This window comes from Artemia franciscana, chromosome 5, assembly GCF_032884065.1.
Source record: "Artemia franciscana chromosome 5, ASM3288406v1, whole genome shotgun sequence".
NCBI lineage: Eukaryota > Metazoa > Arthropoda > Branchiopoda > Anostraca > Artemiidae > Artemia > Artemia franciscana.
This window is the reverse complement of record NC_088867.1, coordinates 49,488,635-49,506,370: the sequence shown is the minus strand read 5'-3', so window position 1 is coordinate 49,506,370 and position 17,736 is coordinate 49,488,635. Positions and strand designations below refer to the sequence as shown.

Sequence of the window (17,736 nt, the reverse complement as noted above, 5' to 3'; positions counted from 1 at the left end):
CCACATTTATGTAGCTGGTGATCTAAATAATCAGTCAAAGTCCCAAAACGAAAGGAACGTTCATTTAACCATGAATGATAATTTTAGCCTCAATACATTTTTTATCAGTGGATTCTTATTTATCTTATCAGTTATTAATTAATTAATGCTTCTATTTTTTCAAGGTTATAATTTTCCCATTTTTATGTATTAAATGTAGGTTTATTTGAAATTCATCATAATGAACAAGTGTAGGGCTGTTTAATTTTTTTTTTATAACACACGGCACCTTTTTGCAAAATATTTGGTACTAGCTATTGTTGTTCATATAGCAAGATATGTTCTATAAGTAAATGGGATATATTTAATATCTTTTGTATTACCTTGATTCCCAGCTTTCTCTTTTTCCCCCACTCTCCCACAAAAACAGAGAAGAAAATGGGGAAAAGAAATTATAAGAGAAATCATACAAAGATCGATAATTTCAGGGGAACAGGGCAAAATACACAAAGTCAACAAGTCTGACTGAAAAAATTGTTTCGCGGACATGGGGCTTTAGTAAGACACAATTTCTAATCTTCTTGGTCATTTGTTGTAAAATCAAAGCTTTACTTTAATTCTAATTAGAAGAAAGGCCGTTGAAAATCATTTCACAAACAGAGATCAACAATTTTCAAATTCATTTATTATTAAATATGCAGTGAATACTTTTAGTTTCATTATAGTATAACCAGTAGTAAATGTTCTTGTTTATATATCAAACACATGCATGGAGAAAGAGTTCAACACAGAAAAAAACGACTACGCCCCCCGTCCTGATATTAGAGCTTGAAAGCTGTCTTTAGTGGGATAACCTGAGATTTTGTAGATATGCATCAATATCTCAACATTTATACTGAAATAATAAAAAAGGTACAATACTGGACACTCTCTCAAGTGAAACTGTCTAATTCCTCCTGCTTAGTTTCCTTCTGGCCATATATATATATATATATATATATATATATATATATATATATATATATATATATATATATATATATATATATATATGCAAATTGGAATTATCTCATTGCTTTAATAGTTAAGACTGTAATTCAGTCAAGATGTATATTAAGAATCATTTTCTTATGCTACTTGAACTTTTTCCATACAAAAAAGAAGCAAATTTAGTTAACGTGAAGACAGAATTACACGACCTAATTGTCACATGAAACTTTTATAGTAATTGATTCCTTACAGATATCATAAAGAATCAGATTTCACTATTCCCTTTTTTTTGGTTTAACTAGCCATTATCCTTCTTCAACTTTTTTTTTTATAGTAAAACCTAAAATATTCTATACAAAAGACTTCATTGTTCTTTACTAAAATATCTACATAATACACTTAACACAGATCTTTAATTGACAATTAGAAAAACATTCCTTAGCAGATTTACGAGTGCCAATCACCTTTTCCATTTTATCTGATGGATTAAAACATCAGAGTAAAATCTAAAAAAGGTATATAGAATTGCCATGCACATGTACCAACCTTCACACATACCAAATATCATAAGTATGTACAACATTCACTTGCAGAAGTAATACTTGACACTTTAAAGGGATGAGAGCGATTTCTGTATCAAAGCTACAAATTTAGGTTGTAGAGGAGAAATCTTATTGGTACACTGTGAAAAATGTACAGCTGCTTTCATGATCTATCAGTTTATAATATTTTTTCGGAGTTTACTACCATCGCCCTTTAAGAAAGAAGGAGTTTGGTTCTGCCAGGCCTGATTTGGCTGACTTGGACTGCTACTCTGATTCAATTTTCTTTGACTTCTTAATATTGTTGAACCTTTGGTAGGCCTCTTCGGAGAGTCCAAAAATATTCATCAGTCTAACCCCTTATCGAAAGGTCAGCCTTCCTTCTGTCCGCAAGCATCAACATTGATCATCCTCATTATAACACGGCAAGCTAGAATATGTAAATTTAAAACTTCATCCTCAGTCGAAAGTTTATGCCAATGTGCTTGTAGCTAGCATGGGCAGATTTTTTTTTTTTTTTGGGGGGGGGGGGGGTAGCAAACATAATTCAATACTTTTATATTTTTGGCACGATATATACTTGTGAGCCAGTTCAATTTCTTTAGCATCATGAAAATCGTCTTTCTAATCTGAGTCTGCCTTTCCTAAATTATCAATATACGGTTTTTCTTTACCAGTCACAGGACTTGCCCTTTTTTCTTCTGATTTTTCCCCTTTTGTTTTGAAAACAGAAACATAATCATATCTTAAATAAGAAGAGGGAATAATAACTTTTATCACGCTTGAATAAAAAAGGATGTTATTTTAAAAATTCAGGGTGTTGGTGCTGCTGTGAAATTGTCGTCCGTATTGCCTAAATAGTCCTCAATAAACCGATTTCAAGTAATTTCTAAAATTCCGCTGAGGAATAAATATGGCATTGACCAACTACGAGGTTTAGAGATCCCCAACTTGTGTATAATTTAGGTGAACTTAGAGTAGGATAAAATGATCGCATATCGGATACTGATCCAGACTAGAGTCCGACTATTTCGTACGATGGCATCAGCAAATGACAGGCTTGCATGTCAGCAACAATAGAAATAAGTTGAGTTCGGATATATGGTTCCACTTCTTCTTGGTTCTTTTATGTATGCGATTTCATATATTTTCAAGGAGTTCTAAAAAAAAAGCCAAAGTCTTTTTAATTGAAGAACCTGAGGTTCCAATGATAAAGCTGAGTTTAGACAAGGGTAATATTTGTATATCGAAAGTATCGATAATTTTCGAGACAATAGAACGTATCGATACTTTAGTTGAAGTTCCTTTTTTATTGTCCTTTTTAATTTTTTATATTAGTCTTTTTGGTTTTATTGAGTTTTACTTGTTTTTATCTTTTTACCATGTTATGACCAATCTCAGTATGAATAATGAATATATATTTTTATTCTGACCATTTTAGTTTTTACGTTATTTTGCCAGTCTTTTACTTTTAGTTCTTATTTATCGACCCAGAAATTCGAATTCGACCCTTCCAGGCTTTTGATAGTAATTTTTTAGAATGAGTATCTTATCTAGTCACAAAATTATTTGTTTCTTAAAATTTTGTATTTTCATAAAACGTTTTATTCAGTATTTAATTATTTCAACATTATCATACACAATAATTTCACAAACAGTCACAAAACAATTATTTTGATGAAAAAAACAAAGCCTTCAAAAAAAAAAAAAAAAAAAAAAAAAAGGGAAACTTTGTTTCTTCAAGAATAAAAAAGTATAATAAAAATATGTAGGTCGAATAAGACCTCATAAATTCTGGACAAACTACAATGTTGCCATCCATAGAATTACCACCACAATAATAATGGCCTGCCAAAATAAGACACCAACTTTGTAACTTTGTATTCTGCGAAGCAACATCAAACAATAAACTTAGGAAATCAGAAAGATGGCCAGGCAACTACTTGGGCTTTATGGTACCAGGAGCTTTTCTTTTTTTCTTGATTTGAAATCGATGCGTCTATCAACGGACAATTTATAATATTTCAAAACAGTTGATAAGCTGTCATGACGTACAATCTTGCGACAATCAATGAGACGTTAAATATTTTATCAGGGTCAAATGGACGGGGATTTATGCCAATCATATTCGTCTTTTCTGGCGCAAAGATTTCAGCGATCGATACTATTGTAGTTGTATAAATACTAGTTTTATGCATCGCTAAAATACTTCAGTGCCAGAAAAAATGAAAGCAAGCCAAACGACTGCTAAAGTGAAATAGCGAGTGCATTACTCGGCTAGGATAGACGTCTGTCAGTTCTAAAAGGTGAATTCGAAAATGTCTTAAGATTTACTTAAGTTTAGACATGACACACTTTAGTAGACAGGGTTTTATGATGCATGCATTCAGGGGCGTCAATTGAGTGGAGACCCTCGATTCCCCCTCTAGATTTTAAAAAAACATACCCCCACCCCTACATTTTCGTGGCACAACTGCATGTTTTCGCCGTCCAAACTAGAAATAGCTAAAAATAATTTTACGAATAATTACATCTACAAGAGCTAACAATAAATTGTTGTTGGAGAAAATTGTTGATGAATTATATGATAAGGATAACATTATGAACTGACACAATATGGTAATATCAAATCAGTTTATATAATCAAAACTTCAATAATGTCCATTATTTAGAACTACAAACCGTTTCAGGTTATGAAATAAATATTAGAAACTGAATAAACAAATTTGTAATAAAACTCCAATTTCTGAATTTGACTTTTGCTCCAAGAACTTCAGTGCGCGTAAATTCATGCATATAGTACCCAGTAAATCGTTCTAAGGTGTACGGTAATGAGCCACTAGTGACCCCACGAAAATGTTCCAGTGAGAAGCTTTAAGGAAAACTGAGCAACGACTTCAACTATTAACGAAAAACTCATTAATTATAGTTTATCCCAAGAGGCTCCAAGTCCATCAAGTGTGCCGTTAAAAGTAATAAAGACGATTGAATAGGAGTTAATGTGGTCTCATTACCTTTAGAAGCCTTAAGGAAAAGTCATTAATTATAATTTCCCAGGAGGCTCCAAGTACATCAAGTGAGCCTTTAAAAGTAATAGAAATAATTCAAAAGGAGTTAATGTGGTTTCATTAGCTGTTGAAGCTTTAAGGAAAACCCATTAAAGCTTTAAAGAAAATTGAGCAACGACTACAACAATTAACGAAAAACCCATTAATCATAATTTCCCAAAAGGCTCCAAGTACATTAAGTGAGCCTTTAAAAGTAAAAAAGACAATTCAAACGCAGTTTATCAGGTCTCATTCGGTTGTATACTTTCTGACTATTACCTGGCTCTTGTTTTGTGACACCAGCTCAAAATTGTTAGATACCATTGAAACGACAGAAACAGGCCTATAATTAATTGAACTTTTTGTACAAAACGAAATAGAAAAAGTCTGGCACCCTCTGCAGGTTCAATGATTCTACTGTATCGATTGTTGCCTTCTGGGAAATTACCAAATATATCAAATAATTTCGGTGCTTAGTGTGTATTGGCTTTGGAAAAGCGATAAAGAGGAAAAAGATTAGGACAAATTAAAACGCGTGGCAATCACCTGATCAAAATTTACATTAAAAACAACGGACAAATTTCAATAGTAGTTTAGGTGGTCTCATTGGGCTGGCTGCTTTCCGACTGTTGATTGGCTCTTGTCTTGCGACGACAGCTCCTCTTGTGTTCTTTCTGCCAATGGACTTGCTGACATTCAATTGAACAATAAGCCGTGTTCCAACAACAGTGGTATATTGCTTCTGCTTCACAATTGTAGCACTAAAAAGAATACGACTGTAAGTTTAAGGTGCATTATAGCAACAAGAGTGATCTGTCACAATGAACACCGATAATTACAACGAAGCAACAGACATCTGCATACCAACTGAAATGTACGGATAAAATCTGTGGCAAGATTTTGACGTTGGTCAAGAGACGTCCGTCAAGGCGTAAGGATGGATTTTGAGCGTAATATTAATACAAAATTAACATTTCTCTTCATGAATTTATGAATTTGAAGAGATTCCAGCTAGCTTTTGTCTTTTGTAATTTATTTTGGAATATCTTATAGAATATTTGTTTGAATTTGGCGTATTATTTGAACTTCATTTAAAATTCAACTCTAAATCTTTTCACGAATTTGAGCCAACAAATTTCATTAATCAACCAGGCATGTGCAGAGAGATATCCAGAAAAATTATTTTTTAATAAACTGCAAATCCCAGATGTTCCCTCGTTCCTTTCGATCCAAGATACAAAAAAAACAGGTTTTTCGGCACAGGTTAGGATCCTGTTAGGACTAATTTAATTAAAAACGAATCGGCTGAAAAGCCAAGGATTGTGTACTTAGGTGGATTCACAATTCTTTTCACGCCAACTTATATATAACTTTCTGTAAGCAACGCTAACACATAAAGTGCCCTTGAAAAAACGAAGAATTGTTCCAAAAAAAATGTTTCTAGAATTGTCAATAACTCTTCGAAAAAGCCATTTCCGGTGGCCCAACAAAGAACGCAACAGGCCGAAGATATTATTGTAAAAGCAGCACAATAATTCAGAACTAATGTGCTTGTAAAGGCAAAAGTTTAGGTTTCTTGGAAGAAAAACAAACCGCAAGATATTGTATCAAATATACACAGAGCCATCCGCCTTTGTGACGTAAACAGAGTAACTCTTTCAAAATTCCTGATCTTCGAACTGAGCGAGGTTCCTTAGTTCCAGGAGAGGTCACTGAAAAACCAGTATCTAAGACAAATAAGGCTTGTTTTACTGTTGAAGACCTGAAGCGTCATTTGGATTGTTTCAAGTTAATGAAAATGAAGTCACTGTTTCAAAGCCACCCAAACCAACCTATGTTTGCTATATCAACACATAGTCAAGCTCTACTCAGTGATTCTTAGGATTTGTAAAAAAAAAAAAAAAAAAAAAAAAAAAAAAAAAAAAAAAAAAAAAAAAAAAAAAAAAAAAAAAAAAAACATCACTTACACACATAAGAGGGAATTACGTTTTTTCACATTTCTAACATACCTTAAGGTATATGCTCCTTCTGAAACAAGCCATTTTACGTTTCTAATATACCTTAAGGTATATGCTCCTTCTGAAACAAGCCATTTTACATTTCTAATATACCTTAAGGTATATGTTCCTTCTGAAACACGTGATTTTACATTTCTAACATACCTTAAGGCATATGCTCTCTCTGAAACAAGCCATTTTACATTTCTAATACACCTAAAGGTATATGCTCCCTCTGAAACAAGCGATTCATATCATATTCATTTAATGATATATTAAAACCGTATAAAAGCAGAAAATACCAAAAAATGCACAGGGAGAATAAAATTTGACCCACTAAAAAAAAAAATAGAGCTAACCAAAGCAAAATCACGAATTGAAAACTAATCCAACCACGACATTGTACCACAACAAACGACGTCGTAGAGTCTGGAAATGCATTGATATAGTACATAAAAGTTTTTTTATTTATTGACGAACGTACTATCACTGAAAGTTCTGTAGTTACTTGGCAAATCTTTGTCTCGCCAAAACCTAGACAAGCCGCAGATTAAACAGGACTGCCTTCGAAGGGTATGTGGGTCGACTTGCTGGTAGATTATAAAAGGAAAACCACTCAACAAAGACTGGTGAGTGACAAAGCCTGTAGCTGTTCCCCTTAGTCAGGCGCTTAATAGAACGACCAACTCAGATATGAAAAGGGAGTCCGCTACTCAGTATTGTGCAGATAGGGACTTTTCAGATGTAAACACAGACAGTCTTTACGCTTTTTAAATTCCAAACTGATCGTTGCAGTGAGAGGATCATCTTAAAAAGTTCGCGCAAATTCTCATCAACTATTCAATTAGTTTTCTTTTATCAAACAGTTCGTGGTAACGAGCGTTAAAACGTAATGGTAAGGAGCGACCCGGCTCAATAGTAAACAAAACTCTAAAAAATGGAATTTTGATACCAATAGCTACATCAAAAGAATCGCATTTTAATGCTGGTTTTAAATATATAAGTTTCATCAAGTTTAGTCTTACCCATCAAAAGTTACGAGCCTAAGAAAATTTGCGTTATTTTAGAAAATAGGGGGAAACACCCCCTAAAAGTCATAGAATCTTAACGAAAATCACACCATCAGATTCAGCGTATCAGAAAACCCTACTGTAGAAGTTTCGAGCTCCTATCTACAAAAATGTGGAATTTTGCATTTTTTGCCAGAAGGCAGATCACGGATGCGTGTTTATTTGTTATTTTGTTTGTTTTTTTTCCCCAGGGGTGATCGTATCGACCCAGTTGTCCTAGAATGTTGCAAGAGGGCTCATTCTAACGGAAATGAAAAGTTCTAGTGCCCTTTTTAAGTGACCAAAAAAATTGGAGGGCACCTAGGCCCCCTCCCACGCTAATTATTTTACCAAAGTCAACGGATCAAAATTCTGAGATAGCCATTTTATTCAGCGTAGTCGAAAAACCTTATAACTATGTCTTTGGGGACGACTTACTCCCCCACAGTCCCCGTGGGAGGGGCAACAAGTTACAAACTTTGACCTGTGCTTACATATAGTAATGGTTATTGGGAAGTATACAGGCGTTTTCAGGAGGATTTTTTTGGTTGGGGGGAGAGGTTGAGAAGAGGGGGATATGCTGGGGGAACTTTCCATCGAGAATTTGTCATGGGAGAAGAAAATTTCCATGAAGGGAGAGCAGGATTTACTAGCATTATTTAAAAAAAAAACAATTAAAAAATAAATGTGAAAAAGCTTTTTCAGCTGGAAGTAAGGAACAGCAATAAAACTTAAAACAAACAGAAATTATTACCCATATGAGGGGCTCACCTCCTTCTAATACCTCGCTCTTTACGCTAAAGTATTTTTAGTAATTTCAACTATTTATTCTACGGCTTTTGTGATTCAGGGGTCATTCTTAATGAATTGGGATAAAATTTAAGCTTTAGTGTAAAGAGCGAGGCACTGACGATGTGGCGAATCCCCTCATATATGTAATAAAAACATGAGAATACAAAAGTTCTTTACGTAAGCTAATTTATAAGTTACGTCAAATCAAATCTTTACTAATAGAGTCAAAGAGTCAAATCTTTTACTAATAAAAAGATTCGTAAAAAATTAAAAGTTCTAGTTGCCTTTTTAATTAACCAAAAAATCGGGGGGCAACTAGGCTTCGTCCCCCGCTCTTTTTTTCTCAAAACCATTCGATCAAAATTATGAGAAAGCCATTTAGCCAAAAAAAAAAAAAAAAAAAAAAAAAAAAAAAATGCAAATTTCGTTTTGATTATTCCTCTGCGGAGAGCCAAAATCAAAACATGCATTGATTCAAAAACGTTAAGAAATTAAATAAAAAAAACAAGTTTTTTTAACTGAAAGTAAGGAGCGACATTAAAACTTAAAACGCACAGAAGTTACTTCGTATATGAAAGAGGTACGCTAAAGTTTTTTACTGTTTTAAAAAGAAGAATTGAGAGAAAGAGTCAAACTTTAGCGTAAAGAACGGGGCGCTGATGAGGAAGCAGCCTCTTTCATATACGAAGTAATTTCTGTGCGTTTTAAGTTTTAATGTCGCTCCTTACTTTCAGTTAAAAAAAACTTGTTTTTTTATTTAATTGTTCTTTAAATACTAAATAGGAATATTCAACTTTTACTTTAAAAAAAGAAAAAAAAGGAAAAAGAAGACATCAGGCTATCCATAAGAAAATTGATTTTCCTTGTTGTGAACAGTTGGGGGCTGTAAGTTTTCTGTGTAGGGTTTTCGATAATGACAACACCAGTGGTAAATTTTAATTTTCATCCGACAGCATTTTCCAGGATTTTCAGGTCATTTTATGAAATTCCTTTAAGTTTATTTTTGCAATAAACTCTTACTATTAGGAATAATCGAAATAATAGTTAACGCTCTGAATTAGCTACAAATATAAATTATTTCTCTCTAAACAGTTTATTTTTAAGCGCATTTTTAAAATTTTTTGTTACTATTGGCCGTGGTTCGTTCTTTACTAGGTTGCAGCTATCGCTGCAATCACGATAAGAATCAAAAGCATTCTATTAAAAACCAATAAGTAACTTGCACTCACCCGGCGACGTTTTACAGGGTTGAACAAGAGCTAAGAGCTCATATGACACTTGTGACGAGGCGAGAAGAGCTAAGAGCCAAGAGATCATATGGTATGAGCAACAAAATTCTATGAATCAATAGATTGGTTTAAAGAGGAAAATAAGAGGCTTAATGCCGGTCAGGATTTAAAATAAGAGCTCTAAATAATAAAATAAATAAAATAAGAGTCACGATGTCCTTCTAAATATCAAAATTCATTAAGATCCGATCACCCGCTCGTAAGTTATAAATACCTAATTTTTTATAATTTTTCCTCTCCCTTTAGCCCCCCAGATGGTCGAATCTAGGAAAAAGACTTTATCAAGTCAAATTGTGCAGCTCCCTGACACGCCTATCAATTTTCATCGTCCTAGCACGTCCAGAAGCACCAAACTCGCCAAATCACTGAACCCCTCCCCCAACTCCCCCAAAGAGCGAATCCAGTACAATTCTGTCAATCACGTATCAAGGACATTTGTTTATTCTATCCACCAAGCTTCATCCCGATTCCTACACTCCAAGTGTTTTTCCAAGATTTCCCCTCCAACTCCCCCCAATGTCAAACGATCTGGTCGGGATTTGAAATAAGAGCTCTGAGACATGAATTCTTTCTAAAAATCAAATTTCATTAAGATCCGATCATCTATTCGTAAGATAAAAATATCCCAATTTTCACGTTTTCCAAGAATTCCGGTTTCTCCCTCCAACTCCCCCCAACGTCACAGGATACGGTCGGAATTTAAAATAACAACTTTAAAGCACAAGATCTTTCTAAATATCAAATTTCATTAAGATCTGGTCACCCTTTCGTAAGTTACAAATACCTCAATTTTCAAAATTACCCCCCCCCCCCTCCAATTCCACCAAAGAGAGCAGATCCGGTCCGGTTATGTCAGTCAGGTATCTTAGACAGGTTTTTATTCTTCCCATCCAGTTTCATCCCGATCTCACCGCTTTAAGTATTTTCTAAGATTTCCGGTACCCCCCCCCCCCCCAATTACGCTTGGTCCGGTTGAGATTTAAAATAAGAGATCTGAGTTACGAGGTCCTTCTAAGTATGAAGTTTCATGAAGATCCGATCACTCCTTCGTAAGTTAAAAATACGTCATTTTTTCTTATTTTTCAGAATTACCCCCCCCCCCCCCCAACAGATCGGATCCGTTCCAATTATGTAAATCACGTAAGTAAGACTTCTGCTTATTTTCCCCACCAAGTTGCATCCTGATCCCTCCAATCTAAGCGTTTTCCATGATTTTAGGTTCCCCCACCCCAAACTTCCCCCAACGTCACCAGATCCAGTCAGGAATTAAAATAAGAGCTTTGAGACACGATATCCTTCTAAATATCAAATTTTATTGAGATCCGATAACCCGTTCGTAAGTTAAAAATACCTCATTTTTTCTAATTTTTCAGAATTAACCCCTCCCCCAACTACCCCAAAGGGAGCGGATCCGTTCCGGTTATGTCAATCATGTATCTAGGACTCCCGACCCCTCCACTCTAAGTGTTTTTCAAGTTTTAGGTTTCCCCCTCCCAACTCCCCCCCCCCAATGTCACCAGATCTGGTCGGGTTTAAAATAAGAGCTCTGAGCCACGATATCCTTCTAAATACCAAATTTCATTGAGATCCGATCACCTGTTCGTAAGTTAAAAATACCTCTTTTTTTCTAATTTTTCAGAAATACCCCCCCCCCAAACTATCCCAAAGAGAGCGGATCCGTTCCGTTTATGTCAATCATGTATCTAGCACTTGTTTTTATTTTTCCCACCAAGTTTCATCCCGATCCCTCCACTCTAAGTGTTTTCCAAGTTTTAGGTTTCCCCCTCCCAATGTCACCAGATCCGGTCGAGATTTAGAATAAGAGCTCTAAGACACGATATCCTTCTAAACATCAAATTTCACTGAGATCCGATCACCCGTTCGTAAGTTAAAAATACCTCATTTTTTCTAATTTTTCAGAATTACCCCCCCCCCCCCCAACTACCCCAAAGAGAGCGGATCGGTTCCTATTATGTCAATCATGTATCTGGGACTTGTGGTTATTTTTCCCATCAAGTTTCATCCCGATCCCTCCACTCTAAGTGTTTTCCAAGATTTTAGTTTTCCCCCCTCCAACTCCCCCCAATGTCATCAGATCCGGTCAGGATTTAAAATAAGAGCTCTGAGACACAATATCATTCTAAACATCAAATTTCATTAAGATCCCATCATCCATTCATAAGTTAAAAATACTTCATTTTTTCTATTTTTTCCGAATTAACCGGCCCCCCACTCCCCCCCCCCCAGATGGCCAAATTGGGAAAACGACTATTTCTAATTTAAGCTGGTCCCGTCCCTGATACGCCTGCCAAATTTCATAGCTTACCTGGAAGTGCCTAAAGTAGCAAAACCGGGACCGACAGACAGACAGACAGACCGACAGAATTGGCGATTGCTATATGTCACTTGGTTAATACCAAGTGCCATAAAAAAGAATGAAAGAGAAGAATATAATAGGCTTCAACTTACCCACTGTCTTTTCTTTGTTTCAGTTATTTCGATTTTGTGGCGCTCAATGAGATCTTTAATTTCATTTTCATATCTGCTTTTCAGCCTAGCTATTTCCTCCTTCAACTCGGACTGGGTCTTATCATTTGTAGAGTCTCGTCGGGTCTAGAGAATTCATAAAATAATTAAAAAAGAAAATAAAGCAGAAATTGCTTCGAACTATGGTAATTTATCCGCTATTAAGCACGCTATTCGTTTGCCGAATCGACTGACTTTGTAGAAAAAAAAACGGAGAAAAGGGACAGGAGAAACTGATGTTCCTTTTTTTGACAGGTTGTACTAATTATTTGATACTAATAAAGTTTTTCTTGGAAATTCAAGTTTCGACAACGTTTTCTGTAGTTCAGAAAACTTTGATAAAAATGATTAAATACAAAGTTTTAAGTATTTAAAAAACAATGAGTATTTAATACTCAGCTTAAAGCTTAAAAAAGCTTAAAGTAAAATTATAAATAAAAAAGCTAATAAAGCTTAAAGTAAAATCAAAGCTTAAAGTAAAATTGTTTATCACATCTCATATTTAATATTACGTGCCAAATCAATTGTAATACAAATAATTAAAGACGAATCCCTAAGCTTGCCCTCTGCATGTGCTATAAGCGATTGAAACGAAACACAATTTACAAACAGCTGCATGAGATAACCTCTAACACAACGTTTTTCTCCGTCTTCTCCTGTGGGAGACGTTTACATGTGCCACTAGTGCATTAAATGAAGCATGATATGTCATGAGAGTCCAGGGACTTTAATATATATATTTTTTTAAGTTTGTTGACGGTAATCGCATTTTTAATCTAAAAGCACAGCAGCGCTCCAGTTTGAAAATCCAGGTTCATTCATTACCTTGATCATTCATGGTCAAGGTAATAAATAAATATCGCCACTGTTTCTGTTTTTCAGAAAAAAACTGGTAAAAAAAAAGAAAAAAAGAAGAACAGAACAGAAACATGTTTGTCAAAAAAAAGGTGACCTGTTTCAGCTTTCTATTCTGTTTTTTTTTTTTTTGAAAAACAAAAACGGCATAACTTTTCGCTTAACTTCCTCTTTTTTAAGATGTCACCCTGTCACCTATACAAAGCCAAGATAGTCTCTGTGAGAGGTAAGGCTGGGCTAACTTTTTCAGAACTGTATAAAAATGATTATTTTCACTTCTTGATGATAGCATATCAACCTAGGGCCAAAATAAGGTAGATAGTCATACAATAAGGGTAATTCAAATAGTCTTTCAGTTCTGCGAGCCATTTGAGGGCAATTGGAGTCGTAGAAATGATTAAAAAAATTATGACCAACCATGTCTACACGACTTATAGCCAAGTGGATGACTGAGACTGTCCATACAATATCGAGCTTTGCCTACTGAGCAAAGTCCATGGGAATTCCAATGAGGGTGACTAAAATTTTTGGGTTGTCTCATGGGTGACAATATCCATTGTACTTGTATGCAAACGGGTGACTGAGCCAGTATAGGCAATCTATACTGGATTTTATGCTTTCAAGGTTGCCTTTTTTGAGTAGCAAATATTCAAAAAAGAGTGTTAAGACTGAAAAAAAAAGACAAAAAGATCTTTTGTCTCTTGTAGATGCCTGCTCGTGCATGAATCACTCAGAAAAAATATATGTTTCTGGAGGGGACTGACAAATAATAACAATAGCATCATTACTCTGATATTAGCTAGATTAATTCATAGTTTTATTCAACCTCTGTTGAAATTAGTTTTTGGGGAGACTTTATTTTAACTAATCTAGATTAAATTATTTGTTTATACTATTATTTTTGATTATTTATATATCTATAAAAATTAGTACGTTTGCGCTAATAAATTTAGATTAGATTAGTTTAGATGAGGTTGTGACCCAAACTTTTCTGCCCTATAGAGGATATTTTCCTTTTTATCTAATTTGTCACCAATTCAGTCAGTGGCGTAGCCTTACAGGGCCTTCTGAACTTAATATTAATATTAAATAAAAAAAAAGTTTTTTTTCAACTGAAAGTAAGGAGCGACATTAAAACTTAAAAAGAACAGAAATTACTTCGTATATGAAAGGGGCTGATTCCTCATCAACGCCCCTCTCTTTACGGTAAAGTTTGACTCTTTCTCTCACCTCTACTTTTTAAAACAGAAAAAACTTTAGCGCAAATAGCGAGGCGTGTTAAAGTTTTTAAAAGCCCCGCTCTTTAAGCTAAAGTTTTTTGCTGTTTTAAAAAGTAGAGTTAAGAGAAAGAGTCAAACTTTAGCGTAAAGAGCGGGGCGTTGAGGAGGAAACGCCCCTTTCATATACGGAGTAATTTCTGTTCGTTTTAAGTTTTAATGTCGCTCCTTACTTTCAGTTAAAAAAACTTGTTTCTTTTATTTAATAACACTGAAGAACAGCTTGAAATACCATCATTGGTATATTTATTTATTTTTATTCATATTTATCTTTAATTTGGTTGAATTAACCTTTTATATTAATATTAATAAAATTAATATTAATTTCATAATAACAAAATAATAATTTCATATTAACCAAACTAATCTTTATATTTAATAATAAGTTAGATACTATCCTACTTCATAAAAAAATATATAAACAAATTTAATGTACGGTTAGAGGAATATTTTTCATATATAAGGTGAAAATATTTTAAAGTTTTCTCAATGAATGTAGCCATTTTAAAAATACTCCTTGCTGTAACACATATGCTTTTTCAGTCACGAATGGCAACGGCAATAATTGATCCAAAATGTTTCGCCCACAACGAAGAGTTTCCGAGACCTAGGCAGTCCATTTTAATGTTCAATAGCATTTGAACCATACACAATCATATTTAAATACCTTACCACTACAAAGAACACAAATCTAAAATATTAAGTTATTAGTGTTTACTTGAGATTAGAACAGTTTTCTCTTCGGCCAGTGTTTAATACATTTTTTTCTTTTTTTTTTGCTTTGTTTTGCGCAATAACATTAAGCGTAGAACACATTACAAGATAATAGCTTACCTTCGCAAGTTCTTGTGACGTGGATGTAACTAAATCTTCCGACCCAGCCTACAAAAATAACAAATAAAACAACAATCAAACACGAAACTAATATAATACATAAATAACAACTAAAACACAAATAATATTAGGTAAAATAAAGATGAATTATTTAAGACAGTGAAACTACTACTACTACTACTAACAACTCACTACAGCACCAAGCCGCCTGAGCCCGAAACAGCTACACACGTTGCTCCCCCATCCTAATCTCTTCAAATCCTTCCTTTCTTTCCCTAAGACAGTGAAAGTTTTTTTCTAAATGAATATTTCGACTCTATATCTAAGAGCCGTCGTCAGCAAAGCGCAGACAAATATAAAATAAGAGTTACAGTAAATGCATGACTAATAAAACTAAAAAAAGAAAAGAAAGAAAGATCCTCCAGAGCCATTGCTGGCGCATAGGGCGTCGAATCGACGTTTCAGTTGACATACTACAATTGACTAAAACATAACATTAAAACAGTCCTAGAATAAGCACTTCAAGGAATTCAACCAGGATTGAAAAAAAAAGCACGAAACAAGACAATTCGTTCAGATAAAAACAAATCGGGACGTTGTGTTATAACACAACCCTTGCGTTTTTTGGCAGCTAGCTTTTAAGGTCTTTTTGATACAAGCTCCTTGGTATTAACTATTGGTTTTGTCATTCAATATGTTAAATCCCTTTTAATTAAATTTGTGTATAATGCGTTGAATGAATATTCTCCCAGATTTTTATTTAGAGAAGTATGTATAGGCCCAACTGGCCCGTGGCGCTGACGTCTATCAAGCGTAGGGTGATTTTTCCTCTCTTGCAGGGGATGAACGTTGTCTAGCCAGTCTGATCTGAAGCTGTTGGGTGAGGATCTCAGAAAAGGGAACAACAATGACACCTAGACACTGCCAAGGACGTCTTTTCGACTAGGAGAAAAAAGGAATACACAAGCTTTACCTAAAATTATCACGCCCGATGTAGAATCAATAACCCAGTGCCAATTTGTGTTCTTTTATAGAGGGAGAGGGGGGGGGGGGGTAAAGGGAATGGGCCTTTATGGCCTAAGGCTCGACTTAGTTTTATGAGTCCGCTCATAATAATATAAATAATGATATTAACATTTATCATAATTTTCCAACACAGCCTAGTATTTAATGGCAAATAAGGTAATTAAATGGTATATACTCAACTGGTAATTAATAATAGACAAATTAATTCATCAGCAATTACTTGTTGATAGGATCAAATGAAGCATAGTATTTGCCACCATTTTCCATACAACTTGGTTACTTCAAAAAGCATGTTTTTGCAAATAATGCATTTTGTTTGGTAGCTTAAATGTTACGTATGGTTTATCCAAATTATACTAAACAATTTTGTCCCATTGTTCATTGATCGAAATTCTAAATATTGCATAAATGAAAATAAAGACTTAATCTCAATGAATTAAGACAAGGTCCAACACATGAAAGGCAGTTTCGTGTGCCCTGCCCCTGGATTAAAAAACCTTCTTTCGTATTTTTTTCATTAAAAATCGCTTGTTTTGGGGATTTTCATTAAAAATTGGTATTTTCGTAGGAGAAATCAGATCAAAGATAACAGTAGAAAAAACATTTAAATTAAAGCAATAAGAAAATACTTAGATATCAGAAGAAGACTATCAAAGACCCCTATGAAAACAAAACCTATATTATAAGCATTTACGTAATTTAATAATCAGCTAAGGGTCTTTTGTGGTGCCAACTTTTGAAAAAGCAAACAGTACCTAGGATTTGGATTCAATAGAGATGGGAAAGAAAGGAGTCAAATAGCCAAATCACAGGACTTCATGTAACATTTCACGGTTCGAAGGTTCGGGTTCGGGTTCGAGTCCCTTCCTTATGAAAAAAACTGTTACACAAAATTTACTTAGTATTAAAATCCAAACTTTGAAAATTGTAGTATCTTAGGAGATGAAAATATAAAATGGAATAAGAAGAAGAGATGAAAAAAGAGAAGCTCTTTTCATGTCTGATTACTTCTTTAGAAAAAAAGAAAGCTATTAGAAGAGTTCCAAAGACCAAGTCATAGAGAATAATCATTATAAAATGTACTAACTGAGTAACTCACTAACTGACTCAACTAACTGTATCTCTAGTATCTGTACCTGGTATCTCTCACTAACTGACTCAAAATAGTGTTGACGCACACCTCCAAGCCATATAATATTCCATATAATTTTTTTACATGTATATTTAATATAATAATTATATAATAAATATAATATACATATTAATATTAAATATAATATAAATTCAAATATTTATATTTAAATATATAGTATATATAATAAATATAATGATTTGATATGTATAATATACCATGTATATATATTTAATATTCCATGGGCAAATTGTTCCAATCACCTTTTCTAATACTGTTCGGTAACTGATATTTACCGTTAAAACTACTTTTATTACAAAAATGTAAGAGAAGGTCTTTGGTTTCGAGTCCGACGTTCAGTGTTAGGAGCTTAACCATGATTCCGCTTAAGAACGCCACGA

The 17,736-nt window shown here is 34.1% G+C and overlaps 1 protein-coding gene across 2 annotated transcripts in view; it reads right to left on the bottom strand.

Moving 5' to 3' along the window:
• Positions 1-1,260: 1,260 nt before the first annotated feature.
• Positions 1,261-17,736, bottom strand: part of LOC136027538 (zinc finger MYND domain-containing protein 11-like) — a 75,826-nt gene continuing 59,350 nt past the window's right edge. Inside the window, exons 12-15 of one of the 2 annotated variants that reach the window (XM_065704887.1) lie at positions 15,178-15,225; positions 12,155-12,298; positions 5,105-5,319; positions 1,261-1,941 (exon numbers count right to left, since the gene is read on the bottom strand). In XM_065704887.1, the coding sequence (XP_065560959.1) occupies positions 5,152-5,319; positions 12,155-12,298; positions 15,178-15,225 (360 nt within the window). In that variant the 3' untranslated portion in view covers positions 1,261-1,941; positions 5,105-5,151. Of the gene's footprint in view, positions 1,942-3,377; positions 5,320-12,154; positions 12,299-15,177; positions 15,226-17,736 lie in introns of those variants that run through there. The other variant, XM_065704885.1, reaches the window with a different exon arrangement.